The following is a 16,664-nucleotide window of genomic DNA, read 5'->3' on the forward strand; positions in this document are numbered from 1 at the left end:
AGTTTTCTATATGGTAATCAATGAAGCCTGTTGGTTACAACCAGTTCAATTGTGGATGGTGATTGAGCTTGCGTAGTTGATTAAGAATGACATGGACCTATTGGGTGTATGTATGAGCTCGCATTTGGCGTGGTTCTTAACAATGGTTAGGATCGCTAGATGTGTATAAATGAGAAAGTTTGGTGTGTGAGTTTGTGGTTTCTCTCTTTTTCTTTGGATTTCTTAGTAACGATGTTTGGTATAGTTTATTTGTCTTCAAAATATGTTAGTTTATATGTCGTAAAAAATAAGATAGTTTATAAGTTATTAGGTATTTGGTGAAATTTATATTTTATGTTAAATTATAAATTATTACTAATTTAAATTTCAAACTTATAACGTACAAGATATTTTTTTATAAATAAAATTGAAATTAATTTTGAAGAAAATTATAATAATATCTTAATAAAAAAATTTAAAAAAAAAAAGAGAGAAAAAAAACAGAGAAGAAATAAAAGTTCAGAAACAAGTCTCATCTTATAAGCTAGTATTTAGTGATGTTTAATATATCAATCTCTAATACAAATGATGTATAGTCTCAAGAAAATACATGTATTGACACCTTTGAAACGTTTTCGTCTTTGAACTCAATCATGCCTACTTAACACAGAGAAACAAGTTTGAACATTAATAAGCTAAACAGAATAATTGGGAGATCATTCAATATTTCCCCAAAACCATCCCATCCAAAGGAGACAAATATCTGGACCACGAAAGAGAAATATTTGTTTAAATAATGCTAAGAGTAATAAAATTGACAAAGAAAAGCAGGAAACTAGCTGCTCTACGTCATTGACGTTTTGTTTGAGAAATCACATTAGAGAGGAATTAACACTCTAACTTCCACCTTTTAAAGTAATTTTTTAAACAAGACCTATAGCATGAATATGGAATCAATCCCTAACTCAACTTGTTAGTAAAGAATTTATCATCTTTGAAGGTCGTGGGTCCGATTACCATCGAGAGTGTGTGTGAATTTTGTCATTAACTTGTTTAGCATGCGTGATTTGTAGGTTGTTACATGGGGCTCATAAATTTAACCAATGCACATTCGTAGCGTTGTTCCAATTTATATATTAAAAAAAAGAAGACTAAGTCATGCTTAATTATGTTATTAACTTAATTAATCAGTAAACCTAAGATAAGAAAATCTTATCACATTAATTTTTAAGAACATCTTCACCATAATTGTAGGGGCAAGTGGCAGCTCTATTTTGCAATCTTTTTGCAACCAGAACTATTATTACTTGGATATCATGTTAAAAGTCGGATTCAGTCTTAATTATGTTTATCCACTTGGAGAAAGAGTCCTCAAACTAAAGGTAGGGGTGACAAACTCTCTCTAGTTCGAATGATTAAATTTATTCGATCCGGATTAAATTAAGTTTGGACATAATTTATATGTCCGAAATATGGGTCCAAATTAAACACAAAATTTTTGTTAGGTTTAAAATCGAGTTTGGGTCCTAACACATCAATTTTATCCGAACCCTAACCTATATTAAGTTATTGTTCGATTTATTTGTCTGGATTTAAATCAATCCAAATTTGATCAACGTTAAAAATTCAATTCATGTTAGGATCTGAACATGTAAATTTTTCATAATAATGTGATGTTGTTGAATCCGAAATCAAATTTTTGCCACCGATGACGAAAAGCACTAGGTAGACAAGGTGGTGTCCTACATGGATTGACGTGAATGGTGGACATCGCTCCTCTATTGCCACGTCAGTCCCTAACGTAACTCATCCTCCATGGCTCCATCGCATCCACTTTTACTCGCACAATCCGGATTCCACTATTTCATTCACGTTCAGCTTTTCTATCAGTAGCCGGATGTGACGGTCACTGTATAAATTACGGCGACGTGACACCATCACACACGTTTTTACACCACCACAACCTCCGTTTTCTGTTCTATCGTCGGAATTTCAGTGTTTAAAACAGAAATACTGAAATTATTCTACTCCACTCCCTTTTTTCCCCTTCAAATTTGTAATTATTGAGTTCGTGTAAGAGAGAGTAAATCATGTGATCCATATAAAAAAGAGCCAGTAAATCATGATTTCGTCAAACAATGAAATCAGGCCCGAAAGCGAAATGAGCGAAAATTTTGACTCTCTACAACAAAAAGAAAAGAAAGAAAGGTCGATTGTCTCGTGTTATCTGTTAAACCTTGATTCGTTGTATAAATTAACAATAAAAGTGTGAATTCATCTCGATATTGCTCGGTATTAGTCTGGCATTTGTTCTTCGGCATTGTAATTTATCTTCTAGGGTTTGTAAATTCCTAAGTTGTTAATGTGACGTTATTATGAAATGAAGTGTTGGGTATAAAACACAAATTTGGTGTGAAATTGGCGTATAACGAAATGATTGATCTTGTTGTAGCAAGTATAATAGCAAGAATTCCAAATATGCGAAGCTTTTATTGCATCTCGTCGATCAGATTTTGAAGAGAAAACATAAACGTTTATTTTTGAATGTATAAATATATGGAAAAACTTCTATAGTTTCTACAGATGAGAAAGACGTAAAAATTATACTGCAGTTCTTTTAGTGATATTATGGGGAGAGGATACTAATATAAAGAGATCGATCACTAGTATTCAGAGAGATCACTGAGTTATTTTATCTTGGGGCGACATTGCTACATACAGTTTGAAGTCTTAAAGAGAGTGATTTAGTTCTTGACTCATCCCAATCAATCTCAATTTGTTTTTCAATCTACATGGTTGAGTTATAGGTGATAATACTAAAATACCCTTCACTCAATAGTGAACACGTGATAGTTATGTTACAGTTCTGAAAACGTATCTCTGTACATTCCCTATGAAGGCTACCTCGGTTAGACCCAAAATAAAGAATACTTCACTGTCCATACCTACATAACGTCCAGATAACTTGATTACGTACCTCAGGACATCTGATAGGGTTATCTTGGATAAAATCGGGAGGATCACACATAGTCCAAAAAGGAATTAATGGAACTCCCAAGGAGGAATCCTTCTCCAATTCGAACGCCAAAAAAGCTTGTTACCTAGCAAAGTTAGAACTTCCTTAAAACAAAAACCATACTCGAAAACCGAGTAGGATTTATTCTACCACTATAAAGTAAATTAAAAGACACCTCCAAACAGGTATAATCTACACACAATTTACTTCTTTTACTTACATATTTGAGAGCTCCGACCTACAAATTCTCAATATCCAACCTACAAGTTCTCAATATCCTACTTCCTCACGTTGCGTTCTGACCTAAACATCAAAGCGTCTTTGCCTAAGAGCACGTTTCGGGAGACCTCTTAGCTTATATTGTTCATCTCACAAGGAGGCAACATCATCAACATCCGAAGAAGGTAGTTTGATCCTCATATTATACGTTAGGAAACAGAACAAGATTTCCACGTATCACCAAGTAAATATACTAAATGATCTGTCGTCGCTGCTTCAACATAAACATTTGTCCAGGACATTGAAATTTTCTTTTTTATCTGATTAGTACATTCGAATATAACATTCCTTATAAGTTAAAACAGCACTTATTCCATGTTAATATTGGTGTCCAAGATGACTTCAATTGGAATAAAACAGGGCAAGAGACATGTGATCAGTGATTTGTTAACAAATGGCCAACAAACTGTAACCAAAAAAGGAAGGGCATAATAGGAAAAACAATTGAAAGTGTAACTGAACCATCTTTCTCTTCTGTTACACTGCTCATTCTTACTTTTGACCTCTCTTTAAATGGTTTGGTCGTCGACGAAGAGCCCAGAATTCGCTGCCTGAGTTTGTTAACGTCGAACGAATAGATCTGGTCAACGTCGTTTGACCGTATATAGGACAAGTAGAGGGTCAATACTGTAATTTGCATGGATTCGGCTCTGTCTTTGTTGTTGTTTTGGTCTCTTTGGTTCCCTCTTTTATATAGAGGTCTCCCTTTGCTTTTTCTCTCTTCACTTTATCAGAGATAGAGATGAGAACAAGGAGAAGCGTTTGTTATCCGAGACCGGATGTGGGTGTTGATTACAACGCGAGAATAGTGAAGAAGAGAGATGTCGCCGATGATTCCATGGTTTGTAGGAGAAAGAGGCAGAGGCTCTCGCCGGAGGTTGCCGGAAAGATTGATCTTTTCGATTCTCTTCCGGACGATCTTGTTTTTTCTATTCTCTGCAAGCTTAGTACTACCGCCGGTTGCCCCTCCGATTTCATCAATGTTTTGTCTACGTACGTTTATGATTCTATTCTATTGATGATTTTTTTGTTTTTCATTTTGGATTCTCTGAAACAACTAACGCGATTGTTTTCGGGAAACAGATGCAAGAGGATTAAAAGTTTAGCCCTTAATTCTCTAGTATTATCCAGAGCTTCACAGAGAGTGTTTACTGTTAAGGCGGAGAAGTGGTCGGAGTCTGCTCACCGGTTCTTGAAACTCTGTGCTGACGCCGGAAATGTTGAGGCTTCTTACACTCTTGGCATGGTAAAGACTCGACACTTGAACAATCGGAAGAGATGATAATTTTGTTGATAAGATTCTGTTTTTTTGAGTTATAATGAACATTTCTATGAATTCCGCAGATTCGATTCTACTGTTTGCAAAATCGCGGAAGTGGAGCTTCGTTAATGGCGAAAGCGGCGATTAGTTCTCACGCGCCGGCTCTGTACTCTCTCGCTGTTATACAATTCAACGGCAGCGGTGGCTCAAAGAATGATAAGGACCTAAGGGCCGGTGTTGCTCTATGCGCTCGAGCCGCTTTCCTCGGCCATATCGACGCGCTACGGGAGCTTGGGCACTGCCTTCAAGATGGCTACGGCGTGCGTCAGAATATAGCTGAGGGACGCAGATTTCTTGTTCAAGCCAATGGTCGTGAGTTAGCCGCCGTGATTTCTTCGTCTGCGGTGGCTCCTGCCATCCCCCCGCGCCCATGGGTCACTTGGAACCACCATCCACACCCGAATCCGAGTCTTAGCGTCAGCCCCAATAATGCCGAATTGAACGGAGTGGGTTGTCCGTTGTTAAGTGATTTTGGATATGATGTCCCGGCTCCGGAGGCACATCCATCGAGCCGATTCTTAACCGAATGGTTTGCAACTCGGGGCGGATCACCGGGTCCGGGTCTTAGACTATGCTCGCACGCTGGTTGCGGGAGACCCGAGACAAGAAAGCACGAGTTTCGGAGATGTTCGGTTTGTGGGGCCGTGAACTACTGCTCACGCGCTTGTCAGGCGCTTGACTGGAAGTTGAGGCACAAGGCGGACTGCACGCCCGTTGAACGGTGGCTTGACAACGATGGCGATGGCAACGAGGGCGGGGTTGAGGGTAACGGCGAAGATGAATTTATGGGTGAGAGTTAACGGTTAAAGGCGTAAGGCATACGTCGGAGTCGTAACGGCTCAGGTAGAGGACAAGGAAATCTTGAGAGATAATGAGGTGGCCAATCTTTCATTGTGGCCGTTGAAGGCGGCAAATAGAGATTTTGCTCCCCGTTGATTGTATAGGGAAAAGGGTAAATCCGTAAAATCAAGGGGATTGTTTTTGGTTTTTTCTTTTTGAGTAATTAGGTTTTTTATTTTCTTTGTATTGTTTTTCAGTTTTTTATTTTTGTAGCAGAAGAGTAGTAATTGTTAGCTTCAATCGCGGTAAATTATTAAATTACAACTCAATTTCCGGACCTTTGCCTTTTTTTTTTTCAAAAATATGATTGAGAAATATGTTTTTTATTAGAATCGAACATTGGATACGTATATATGTAATTCCATTGATTATCAATCGAATCATCTTTCATTGATTGTCATTTATATTTTTATATTGAGATAATTAGGTTTTGTGAATATTCATGAAATGATAAATAAAATTTTGTCACTTAGAGGACATGAAAATTGGCTTAGCTTTGTGGCAAAGGCAAGGGAAATCCAATAGCCCTCTTTTTTTGGTAGAGAAAATTCAGATTCAGATAAAATGTGAATGGTTGGCGTCAGTGACAGAGCGAGCAGCTAGGGATAGGCCCCAACAGGGAGTATTTCCCCATAAATTTTCCTCCTTTCCTCGGCTTTCAATCCATTTTTTGGGAGGGATTAAGAGTCACATTTTCATTTACATGAGTTTCTGTCCAGTCTTATTTTCAATGTGGTACGAGCTATTCTGATAGTATGAAGTTTATGTCCACTTAGCTGTTCGAAAAATAAGAAAAAGACTAGGAATATACAATATAAAAAGTAATCTCGAATAATTAGTCGAAAAGGCTAGAACATATCAAGATATATAACTGGAAAATAGGGATGGGAGGGGCTCCAATTATTGCTTCAATTCTCTATCAAAACTTATGTTAAATCATGATTTTTTTTGTTGAAAATGATATATTAGAGTTTAAGAGTTAAGAATTAGTGTTTAAGGTTTAAATTTTAGGATTTAGAGTTTATGACTTCACTTTTAGTTTTTAGGGTTTATGATTTAGAATTTATTATGTAGAAAAAAATTCAAAATCTATTATATTCTAATATTATGAACACTCAAATAGTCCAATACACTTTTTAATTCATGATTTAACGTAAGTTTTGGCAGAGAATTGGAGCAAGAATTGAAGCTCCTCTATCCCAGGGAAAAATAGAAAATAAGTTATAAAAGGAAAATAAAGTGTAATGAAATGGGAGACAGAAAGAGAGAGGCGTATTACAACTTGCTACTAGATTTATGTAATGAAAAAGAGCTGGAAAGTGATGAAGCATCCAATGGTGGAGAGTGCACTTAAATATTTCTTTTTATGGACATTTATTATCAGTGTTTGTTATTGGGTGCTGTGTGAAATTGGGGACTAATTGGTTGGTTGGGTGGTCCAGGCCCAGCCCCAGCCCAGTTAATGCTATCAAGTATCAACCACTAGAATTCAGGTTGTGGTTGGGTCAATAATAGAATAAATATACATGTAAGTACTTGGGATTTCTTATTTATGTTTAAAGGAGTTTACTTTGATTCTGATTCTGATTCCATGGTTGTACCATCGAGTGTACTACACAATCAATATGCTTAAATTTACCGAAAATCATAAACATCTCAACAAATGATATCCTAATTATCTCAGTTGTTGAGTTTAACGCAAAGACTTAAAGTTAATTTATGGTAACACGGCCGATTATTTTTGATTTTTTGACGAAAATTTAACCAATCAGACAATCTGTTAATGGCAGTTATTTCGGTCTGGTAACCGGACGGTTCGATTTTGTTGATAAATTTTTACAACCCTAATTTATGGGTTACACTACATGATGCACATAAAATCATATGTTTATAATTTAACAGTTGTAATCCCTATCTGCACTGTAAATTTATTTCTTGATAATTTATACCATACTATGGTTTTGTTTTAAATAATAAAAAATTTGTCACAACTACATACATTGTTTTCCACTAGCTATTCGTAGATCATACTATTTACAGAGAATATAAAAAGAAATATCTTACAATTTATAGACAAAATTAAAGAGAGCAATAAAAATATGTCACTGGGGTTGGACCTTCAATATAATTGAACCGGTGGTATAGTCAGTGAATCGTCTATCAGACTGTTGTCTGGTCCATAATACGACGTGGTTTCTAGAAACAATAGAATTACTCGTGCTCTCAATAATTATGGAGTCCTAAAATTTTCAATAGACGCTGTTATTAATTATCGACACTTTCTGTTGTGGCGTTTTTACGGCACTTTCATAAGTGTTGTTTCTGATCAATGTCGACACTTTACAAAAATCAATGGTAGTTTTAAAATGCCGATAAAGAAGTTGTTTCTTGTAATGTCTCAATTTTATTGAAACAATATCAGGTCATTCTCGCTTATTACATATGTTTCTTGACTTTATTAAAAAAATAACTCAACATATTTTGAACCATCGGATGAGAATTTTAGACTTTAAATTTTAAGGAAAATTGTAGAACTACGAATCCATTTGTCGGTCGTAATATACCTTCATATCCCAACACAAAGATCCTTTAAAAAGAAATTGGATTTGGTCAGGATTAGACTCCTAACTCAATGACACGTGGAAGCCCCTCGGGAAACCTAGAGTGATAAGAGTAAGACAATAATGTATTTAGATTTGAAAACGAAGGTGTAAAGAAAGCTTTAGGGTCTATCTTCTCATCTTTTTATCTCTATCTTCTCATCTTTCTTGCCTTTGAAGTTGAAAACTTAACTTCCATGTGATTGCACTTTATTATATAATGCTTTATAGAAGATTTCAGAAACGACAGCAGGAAACTACGTGAAACGACAAGTGGTATGTATATAGACAAGACTGGAGTAGTAGGTAACGCATCACACAACACATGCAAAAGTTTCCACCATCAACGTCACGTGATGGATAACTTTGTCGTTCAGCATGTATAATATGAAGTATGAACATGATCATCTCTCTCAGTAGCTATTCTTGCAACTCACCTAAATGTCTATCCGACATTTGATTGGCAAATTCCGGCAATTTTGAGCCATATGAAAAACTCTGTAATCCACGGATCAATTGAGTTTTGGGTTGAGGCCCAATGCGGAAAGACAAAATCCACCTTATAAATTGTAATAATGAGAATATCCATGAGATTTGAATTCACAACTTTCCACATGTACTAAGAATTAATGCGATCAAGTTTACCATGTCGGTCAACTCATCCCTTCACTTAAGATTTTGGTTAAAATGATTTGATTTCAAGTCGCTGGAGCCTGGAGTGCACGTCTCTTCTTGTATCGACATACGTGGTAATAGTACGGGGCTATCTTTGGTTTCTCATTTGGTTGGAATATCACTTACATGCCACGTAAGAAAAATTTGGAGCAAAATTGCTTAGGTGGCGCCACAGCAGGGCTCAGCTTGCCACGGTATACAACAATCATTGTGTTTATTTACAAACGAAACAGAATCATTTTCATTGAAATATTATAGTTGATTTATAAAACTCAATAGTGTGTTCTAAAAAATATGGGTTATGGGGATTTGGGGCCATGGGCGACTGCCCGTCTCGCCAGTCCCAGGAATGCCTTTGAGATGTAAAAGAGGAAGTTTTTCCTCTCTATCTATCTTGAAATGGAAAACCATAGAATTTAGAGCCACACAATGCAGAGGATGTTGTTGTTACTTAACGTAATTGCTATGGGCTTAACCTCGTAAACTGATTTGAGCGAGACCGAAGCAGCTGCCTGAGAGCCTCACGTGCACGGTCGCATGCATGCTAAACCAAGGTTGAGTATGGTCGAAGCCATCACCATACAAGCTTGTGATTTGGACATTTAATATAGACTTAAACTCGGTTTGTACTCAGTCCTGCGTTCACACACATTTTCAATATAACAATAAGATAAGTTTGACAAAAGCTCAATGTATGATCACAAAGTTATTACTCATTGCGGGAATCGAACTCGTAACCACAATGGTATTACTCTCAATGCAGTCGAATCGAAGATCTCTCGAGTTCATATGATTTGAACCCATATAGATTCACCATGTACGCTATTCACCCAAGTGATTACCATTACACATATAATATAATATAATTGAAAGGGCAACAACTCTAAATGAGTATTATGCGGCCCATGTTAATACTTGTCCCTTATGAAAACACATTTCGACAAATTATAACAACTAAACTACTAGGACGTCATTATGGATAGCTATATTTCATCTACCTCGCTCATTCATTCATTAAATTAATTTCCTTTAATATAGAAACTTCGATTGTAGTTTGGGATACCTTATAAGCTTGAGCGGGAACTACCTCCATCTTAATTGATAATGCATTTCCACACCTAGACATTAAATTTAGAGTTTGATCACTCTCCCCACATCCAATGTACCCAAAAAAGACCTTACAAGCTTGAGTGAACTCTTCTAACACCGCCAACAACTAATAACTTATAAACTAACTTATATGCCGAATAATTTGACTTTTAATTCCCAGATTCCAGTTGGTGGGCTTGAAGATCGGCCATCTTGATTTTATTCCTGTTCAAAGATAATGAGAGGTTGATTAGTAGGCTAAGCAAATCAAATGGGGTGACATTAACACGTAATAGAAACAAAAAATTATGATGTTTGGTCGGTGTTTGATCAATAACCTCCGATTTTATGGTGAATTTGGTTGTTGATTATTAGCCACTGAATATGTTGTCTCTATGTGAAAGAGTTGGTATACCTAGGAGAATGAGAATCCATTGCCTAATCCATAGAAAATCGCATAATTATTTCAAATTATTTGGTAATTAATTCGAAAATTGTGTACATATATCAAGTATACCTTGCAAAGAACCACTCGGGTGATAACCTAGTTGGTGAATCTCTCTGGAGCCAAACGGTACGTATGGACTCGGCAGATTCTGAGTTCAATTCTCATTGGGATCAATACCCTTGTGGCCATGCATGAGGTTTTGACCTAACTTACCCCATCATTAAGCGAGAAACTTCTGTATACGTGGGTTTGACAACCCGAGTTTAGGTCAATATTAGATGTTGAAAAGACAAACTTGCATCTTTTGTTGTCGTTCTTGTTCTCGTTTACCAAACAAGTGTACCGTGCAAACGAAGAATATATAGATGGTTTCTTTTTTTCTTCCCTTCACTTCTCTTCTCTATTGGTTACAAATTTAGAATATCAATAAAGGAGGGAAATTAATCACATATCTTTTTCATTATATTGTCCTTGAATGCACAGAAAGTTGCACTAATTAAGCTAATTAACTGTTTACGACTTTCATAGACAAGATGATAAATGTTGGGTCCAACTCAGGAGGAAGACGTGCCCGACACAATAATAATAATAATACTACTTTTATGGGAAGTTTGTTTTTCCAGTAATTATAACAATCAAATGTTACATTATTTACTACTTTCACACAACCCAAACCCACACAACCCAATAATATGCTCAGCTAGTGCTAGTTCTTCGCTTGTTCACTCCGCAACTAAGCAGCAATTTTTTAAAAAATATAATAAAAAAGAAACATATATATATATATATGTATGTATGTATATTCTCATTAGACATAATTAGATGACTATAATTCTTTGTGATACATAATCACATTAGTGATGGCAATGCACATGCATTTGCATGAAAAGGTAGATTTTGTATCTAAGATGTTTTGATATTTTTGGTAGATTTATTTTAACCGACAACGCTACCATATAAATTTGTATTTGATACATCCGATATCAGCTTAAACTCGATCTATTAGATCTGAACGAACAAAAATCAATCCAATCAAATAAGTTTCAAAGTTTGGGGCTGTGAAGACAAGTTGGTAGATAAAGCCATATCTAAGCATGTGTGGTTGTGAGCCCTAATGGGTGTCATGATTCTGGCTCAGAAATTAAGATAAGGCCAAAGTTGTGGCATACCGGGGGAGATTAGATTTTTGGGTTTCTTATTCCTCTCTTGTGGTGCGTGTATTTTGCATGTTTTTAAACCTTTTTTTTTTTTTTAAAAAAAAAAACATAGTGTGTATTTTAGAAGATTTTGATAGATGGGCTTTGAATTTCGGAGTTCTTAGTCAATTCTACTTTCTGTTTCCCTACTTCCCTCCCACTGTATTGGCAAGTGGCAAGTCCCTTTCGCTTTGTGGGCTGCAGGGGCCCAAATTGTGTCATGCTTTTGATAGGCCAGCCCAATGATTAAGAAGTTTAGGGATTCAAAGTTCAAACTCTCAGAGTTTCAGGTAGAACTAATAATAAAGCCCGATAGGATGGCCCTACTGTCTATGTGGTTAACAAGCCCAATTTAGTTGTTGAGGTAATGGCCCATCCGATTAATCAAAATAATGTAATTTTGGGCCCCAGTGCAAGCCCCCATGAAACGTTATTCAGGCCGAAAAGGCTTGAATGTCATCTCGTTCTCCACAGTGGGTTAAGCTGAATCGCATATAAGAAGAAAACTTCCCACACAATATTCAACAAAATATGAGCAAAAAATTATGTATATTACAATCTTGTCTGTTTGAAAGAAAAAAAAAAATGATAATCGAGAATCATATCATATGAGCTTACCATTTGAATATTCAATATGTGTCTAAACTCGAGTAGTCAAACCCACGCTCACAAAAATTTCCAACTTAATGACAACGTAACGTGCGTCAAAGCGAAATTTCTGACTTGACTATAGAGTAACTTACGCCAAAGCTCAACATGTCCACACTCCCAATAAGAATCGAACTCAAAACCTTCCGAGTCCATATAATTTGACCCTATCGAAATTAGACAATCAACCAAGTGATTAACAATTTTGAGATTATCGACAAATGATGCCAAAAAAATGTTACGTAATTCAATGGTATAAAAGCTTGGTTCGGTCCAGTAAAACCCAAGACTGGATTACTAAAAAATTAAACCTTAAAGAAGTAACAGTAAAGGGAAGACTCCAAAGGGCCTCCAAAACTAAAGCCTGTATAACTTCTTGCAAAATAAAGAAAACATAAGAGGCCTAAGAAGCTGAAACATGGGATCAAATGTGAGCCACCAATTTGTGATTTTTTTGGACAAGCAAAACAACTGGAGGTGGAGGGTCTCCACATGAGATTCTAAATGCCAAATGGCAGCCAATTAGCTGATTACACAATCACCCTCCTATCCCTTCAAGATAAGCCCCTCTTTCCCTCCATACATTTAACAGATTTTGCCTCTTCTCCTCTCCCATTACCTGCACAAACCAAGAAAACAGGGAAAAAAAATGGCTTCTGTTTGTGCTTCTTCTGCCATTGCAGCTGTTGCTGTCTCTTCTCCCAGGCAAGTTTCTTTCTTTCTCAACATAACTAGTAACATAAGTATAGTAAAATAACCCTAGATGGTGAAAATTGCAGCTCCCAAAAGAGTGGATCCATTGTGGGGGCAACAAAGACCGCATTCCTTGGTGGAAAGAAACTGAGATCAGTGAAGAAATATACAGCACCTGTTGCAAGATCATCTGTTGCTGTATGTGCAGTAGCAGAGAGTGAGAGGCCTCTCTGGTTCCCAGGCAGCACTCCTCCTCCATGGCTTGATGGCAGTCTCCCTGGAGACTTTGGATTTGATCCTCTTGGACTTTGTAAGCCATTATAATAACCTAACTATCACCTGTCACAAACTGTACAAAAGAGTTGATTAACTTGATTTGTTAATGGGTTTTTGACAGCATCTGATCCTGACAGCCTAAGATGGAACGTTCAATCAGAAATTGTCCACTGCAGATGGGCAATGTTGGGTGCTGCTGGGATTTTCATTCCAGAATTCCTGACAAAGATTGGCATCCTAAACACTCCTTCATGGTACACAGCTGGAGAACAGGAATACTTCACTGACACCACCACTCTTTTCATTGTTGAGCTGATCTTTATTGGGTGGGCAGAGGGAAGAAGATGGGCTGACATTATCAAACCAGGGTGTGTCAACACTGACCCAATTTTCCCCAACAACAAGCTTACTGGGACTGATGTTGGGTACCCAGGTGGGTTGTGGTTTGACCCACTTGGATGGGGAAGTGGATCCCCTGAGAAAGTGAAGGAATTGAGGACAAAGGAGATCAAGAATGGGAGATTGGCTATGTTGGCTGTGATGGGTGCTTGGTTCCAACACATCTACACTGGCACTGGACCTATTGACAACCTCTTTGCTCACCTTGCTGATCCTGGTCATGCCACCGTTTTTGCAGTGAGTAACACCACTCCCAGACTCCTGCATGTTTTGGCTATGGTTAGACAATAACATCAAAGATCTCAAACACATAATGAACACATACACATGTACTTAGTTTCAATCCAACTCGAGCTCAAACTACTCAGTAAAAACTCAAATCTTAGTTGCATACTTATACTAAATACTTGGTGCTCCATTTCAGGCTTTCACTCCCAAGTGAGAAGGCAATAAGAGTGGGACGGACATTGATGAAGATATTTACCAAGAGAGGAGCTTGGAAGATTTGTGTGCTCGGAAAGAGCCTTTGTATCACTAGAACTTTTAATGCCCATATTTGTGCCTTTTATGGAATGTTCATGCAATGTACAAATACCTCTTCTTTAACTTTAGGTGCTAAGTATACAAAATATGATTAGTAGCAAGAATTGTTCTCAAAAGCAGTGGCATATTGGATTTTTAGAACCAACCGGAAAAATTGAAATTAGTAGCACTAATACAGAACCAGCAATTTTCAATCTTGAGGAAAACAAAACTTATTTATAACAAGTTCAAATCAAAATTAGAACAGGTTAATTCCTAAATTGTAAGAGTGACAAGAGTGCTTCCATGTAACATAAACATCACGAGTTCAATGTAAACAGTGGTAGGAGTTCAAGGATAAAGAGACATACATCAGGGGAACGTACTCAATGACCAGAACTCTGTATGCTGAACAGCCCTTCTTCTCTACCCTAATTCAAATGTACATATCCCTAGCCCTTTTTAGAGGTTAAAGTATCAAAGCAAAATGTAGTGATCATTGATAAGAAAGGAAGAATCACAGGAGAAGTAAAGAACCCACATGCGTTTTCATCTCATCAAATAACATGATATAGAGCACACGACACAAGAAGATGCGCGCATAAGGCCTTATATTTCACATTGTTCTCTTTTTGTGACATCTTAATTAGTAGTCAAAGGAAAAGTTTAAATATGCAAACTTAAGGTTTACATGTTACAAAAACAGACCTATTTCAGCACCAGTTTTGTGAATTTATTAAAACGTGCATAAAGATTAAACACTAAAACTACACTAAAAAAGATAACATAACAGGTATTTGTGTAAAATTAGAAAGGAAAAGGACTGGTATGCTGATTAGCTCAAAACAAGACAACTTTTAAAAACTTGTTAAAGGTTTTGCACCAGAACTCACTGAGGTCATTCATTGAGAAGCTAGGATGATTATTCTAAGATGAATTTTTAAATTTATCAACTTTTGATAACCTGGGGAAGATGAGTTATACTGTAACCTATATTTTCTAGATCAATATATGGAATCCATATCAGCATAAGAGAGTAATTAGTGTTCAATGTCAAGGACCTGAGTGGTCACTGCCTACCAAAAAAACCAGTCATTACACCCAAAGTCGCTACATTCTTGTGTGCTTAAATTAAGACTAAATTATGAGTATTATCTACTTTGAGATCTCAGCGGCTTGTCCTTGTCTGGATAAGAAAAGAAGTGATGCCTATTTCCAAATGACGAGGAAATTAAACTATTCTTCTTTGAGCTTTTGTCTTTTGAGTTCTTTCCACCATAAGCTCACTTAACCAGAAATACAATAATAGTTGTATCTAACCTCACATAGTATGATAGTATGTAGGAGCAAGAGTTTATAAGGTAGTCTCAAACTTTTAATAGCAAATAATCTTCAACAACAGAGATAACAAAGCAAGAAGAGGCACTTTGAGATTGCTTATCATACCTTAAAAGTGTCAATCTTCCTCTTTTATTTCACATAAATTACAGATCAAATCTATATTTTGTTCATGTAAAGCAAACTAAAAATCACTCAGAAGCAACATTATAAAAGAGACAACTAAGAAAGGCCAAAGCACCTATTTACAAATAATTTAGCCATCAGAAGTTCACAAACAATATTCAACTGACAAAGAAATACCCTAGCAAACAAGACTACAGTACTAGTCCAACAAAATGTATGTTTGCTATATAGTTGTTAGAGTCACAACTTGTTCTACAAGCATCAGTGGATCATATTTATCAACTTTAAACTATAAACAGATTAGACTCTAATCCATTTATTTTCGAGCAAAGAGTACAGTACATATTTCTTATGACTTCACAGGTAAGAAGTTGAAATCCCTGAATTTGAGAGGCAAGGTCACTGTGTGTCTTGAGCCTCAAGGCGATTGGAGGCCTTTGCGCCTTGCGCATTTAACAACAATGCTTCATATATTAGCTACAAATTCATTCTCCATCAACAACTACCCACTCACAACAGGCCTTTGTCGGCTAAGATGTATATGGGTCTGGTACCTAACATTTTAGAACCATGTGCAGAAGTTCAAGTACACATGGCCTGTTCTAAGGGGTTTCCCCTTGGTTGAGAAATGATATCAATGGATCCAAGGTTATTGACGATGACATTGTTGCCTCATAGGCTTTAAAAGTAGACACTCAACAAGGTTATTTTGGTGTTGGCTGATTATACAGCGGACCAGAAGAGGAGAGTACCTAAACAGGCTGAATCCTAACATTTCTGGTAAGCATTGTTGGGAGATACACAGGTGATTAGAGTCTCACATTGGTTGTATTCGAAAACCAAATGGTTAATATACAAGTGGCCCATAACCTAACCATGGGCGCACATGTATGCACACGGACACTTCCCAGTCTATCTCCCCAACAAATGGTGTCGGGAGCCGATAGTTATGGTTAGGGCTGACTCGTGGCTTGGTAAGGAGTGGCTGGAATTGCGATGGTGACGGGTGAAAACACATGTATGTGGCTTAGTGTTGTGTGGTTAGCCGATGTAAGTGAGCACATGAGATTGTGACTCAAGTTAACGACGAAGAGTGGTATCATACGTGAGTGCAGCATGTGGCTTGGTTCGTTGGTTTATTAATGAAGAAAGAGCGGGGACACTCAGTTATAGTGTGGCTCAAGAAGACGTAACAATAAGCGGTGACACATGGGACATG

At 36.9% G+C, this 16,664-nt stretch overlaps 2 protein-coding genes across 2 annotated transcripts; both read left to right on the forward strand.

The window, feature by feature from the left end:
* Positions 1-3,900: 3,900 nt before the first annotated feature.
* LOC120006967 (F-box protein At1g67340-like) lies at positions 3,901-5,714 on the forward strand. Its single transcript, XM_038857090.1, has 3 exons — positions 3,901-4,267; positions 4,358-4,520; positions 4,619-5,714. Exons 1-3 carry the CDS (start codon positions 4,017-4,019, stop codon positions 5,393-5,395), a joined length of 1,191 nt encoding a protein of 396 aa, XP_038713018.1. The 5' UTR covers positions 3,901-4,016; the 3' UTR covers positions 5,396-5,714.
* Positions 5,715-12,349: 6,635 nt separating this feature from the next.
* On the forward strand, positions 12,350-14,113 carry LOC120007857 (chlorophyll a-b binding protein 7, chloroplastic-like). The gene is made up of 4 exons (XM_038858322.1): positions 12,350-12,796; positions 12,871-13,094; positions 13,182-13,696; positions 13,884-14,113. Exons 1-4 carry the CDS (start codon positions 12,741-12,743, stop codon positions 13,899-13,901), a joined length of 813 nt encoding a protein of 270 aa, XP_038714250.1. The 5' UTR covers positions 12,350-12,740; the 3' UTR covers positions 13,902-14,113.
* The last annotated feature ends 2,551 nt before the right edge of the window (positions 14,114-16,664 follow it).

Source organism: Tripterygium wilfordii, chromosome 10 (genome assembly GCF_013401445.1).
Source record: "Tripterygium wilfordii isolate XIE 37 chromosome 10, ASM1340144v1, whole genome shotgun sequence".
Lineage (NCBI taxonomy): Eukaryota > Viridiplantae > Streptophyta > Magnoliopsida > Celastrales > Celastraceae > Tripterygium > Tripterygium wilfordii.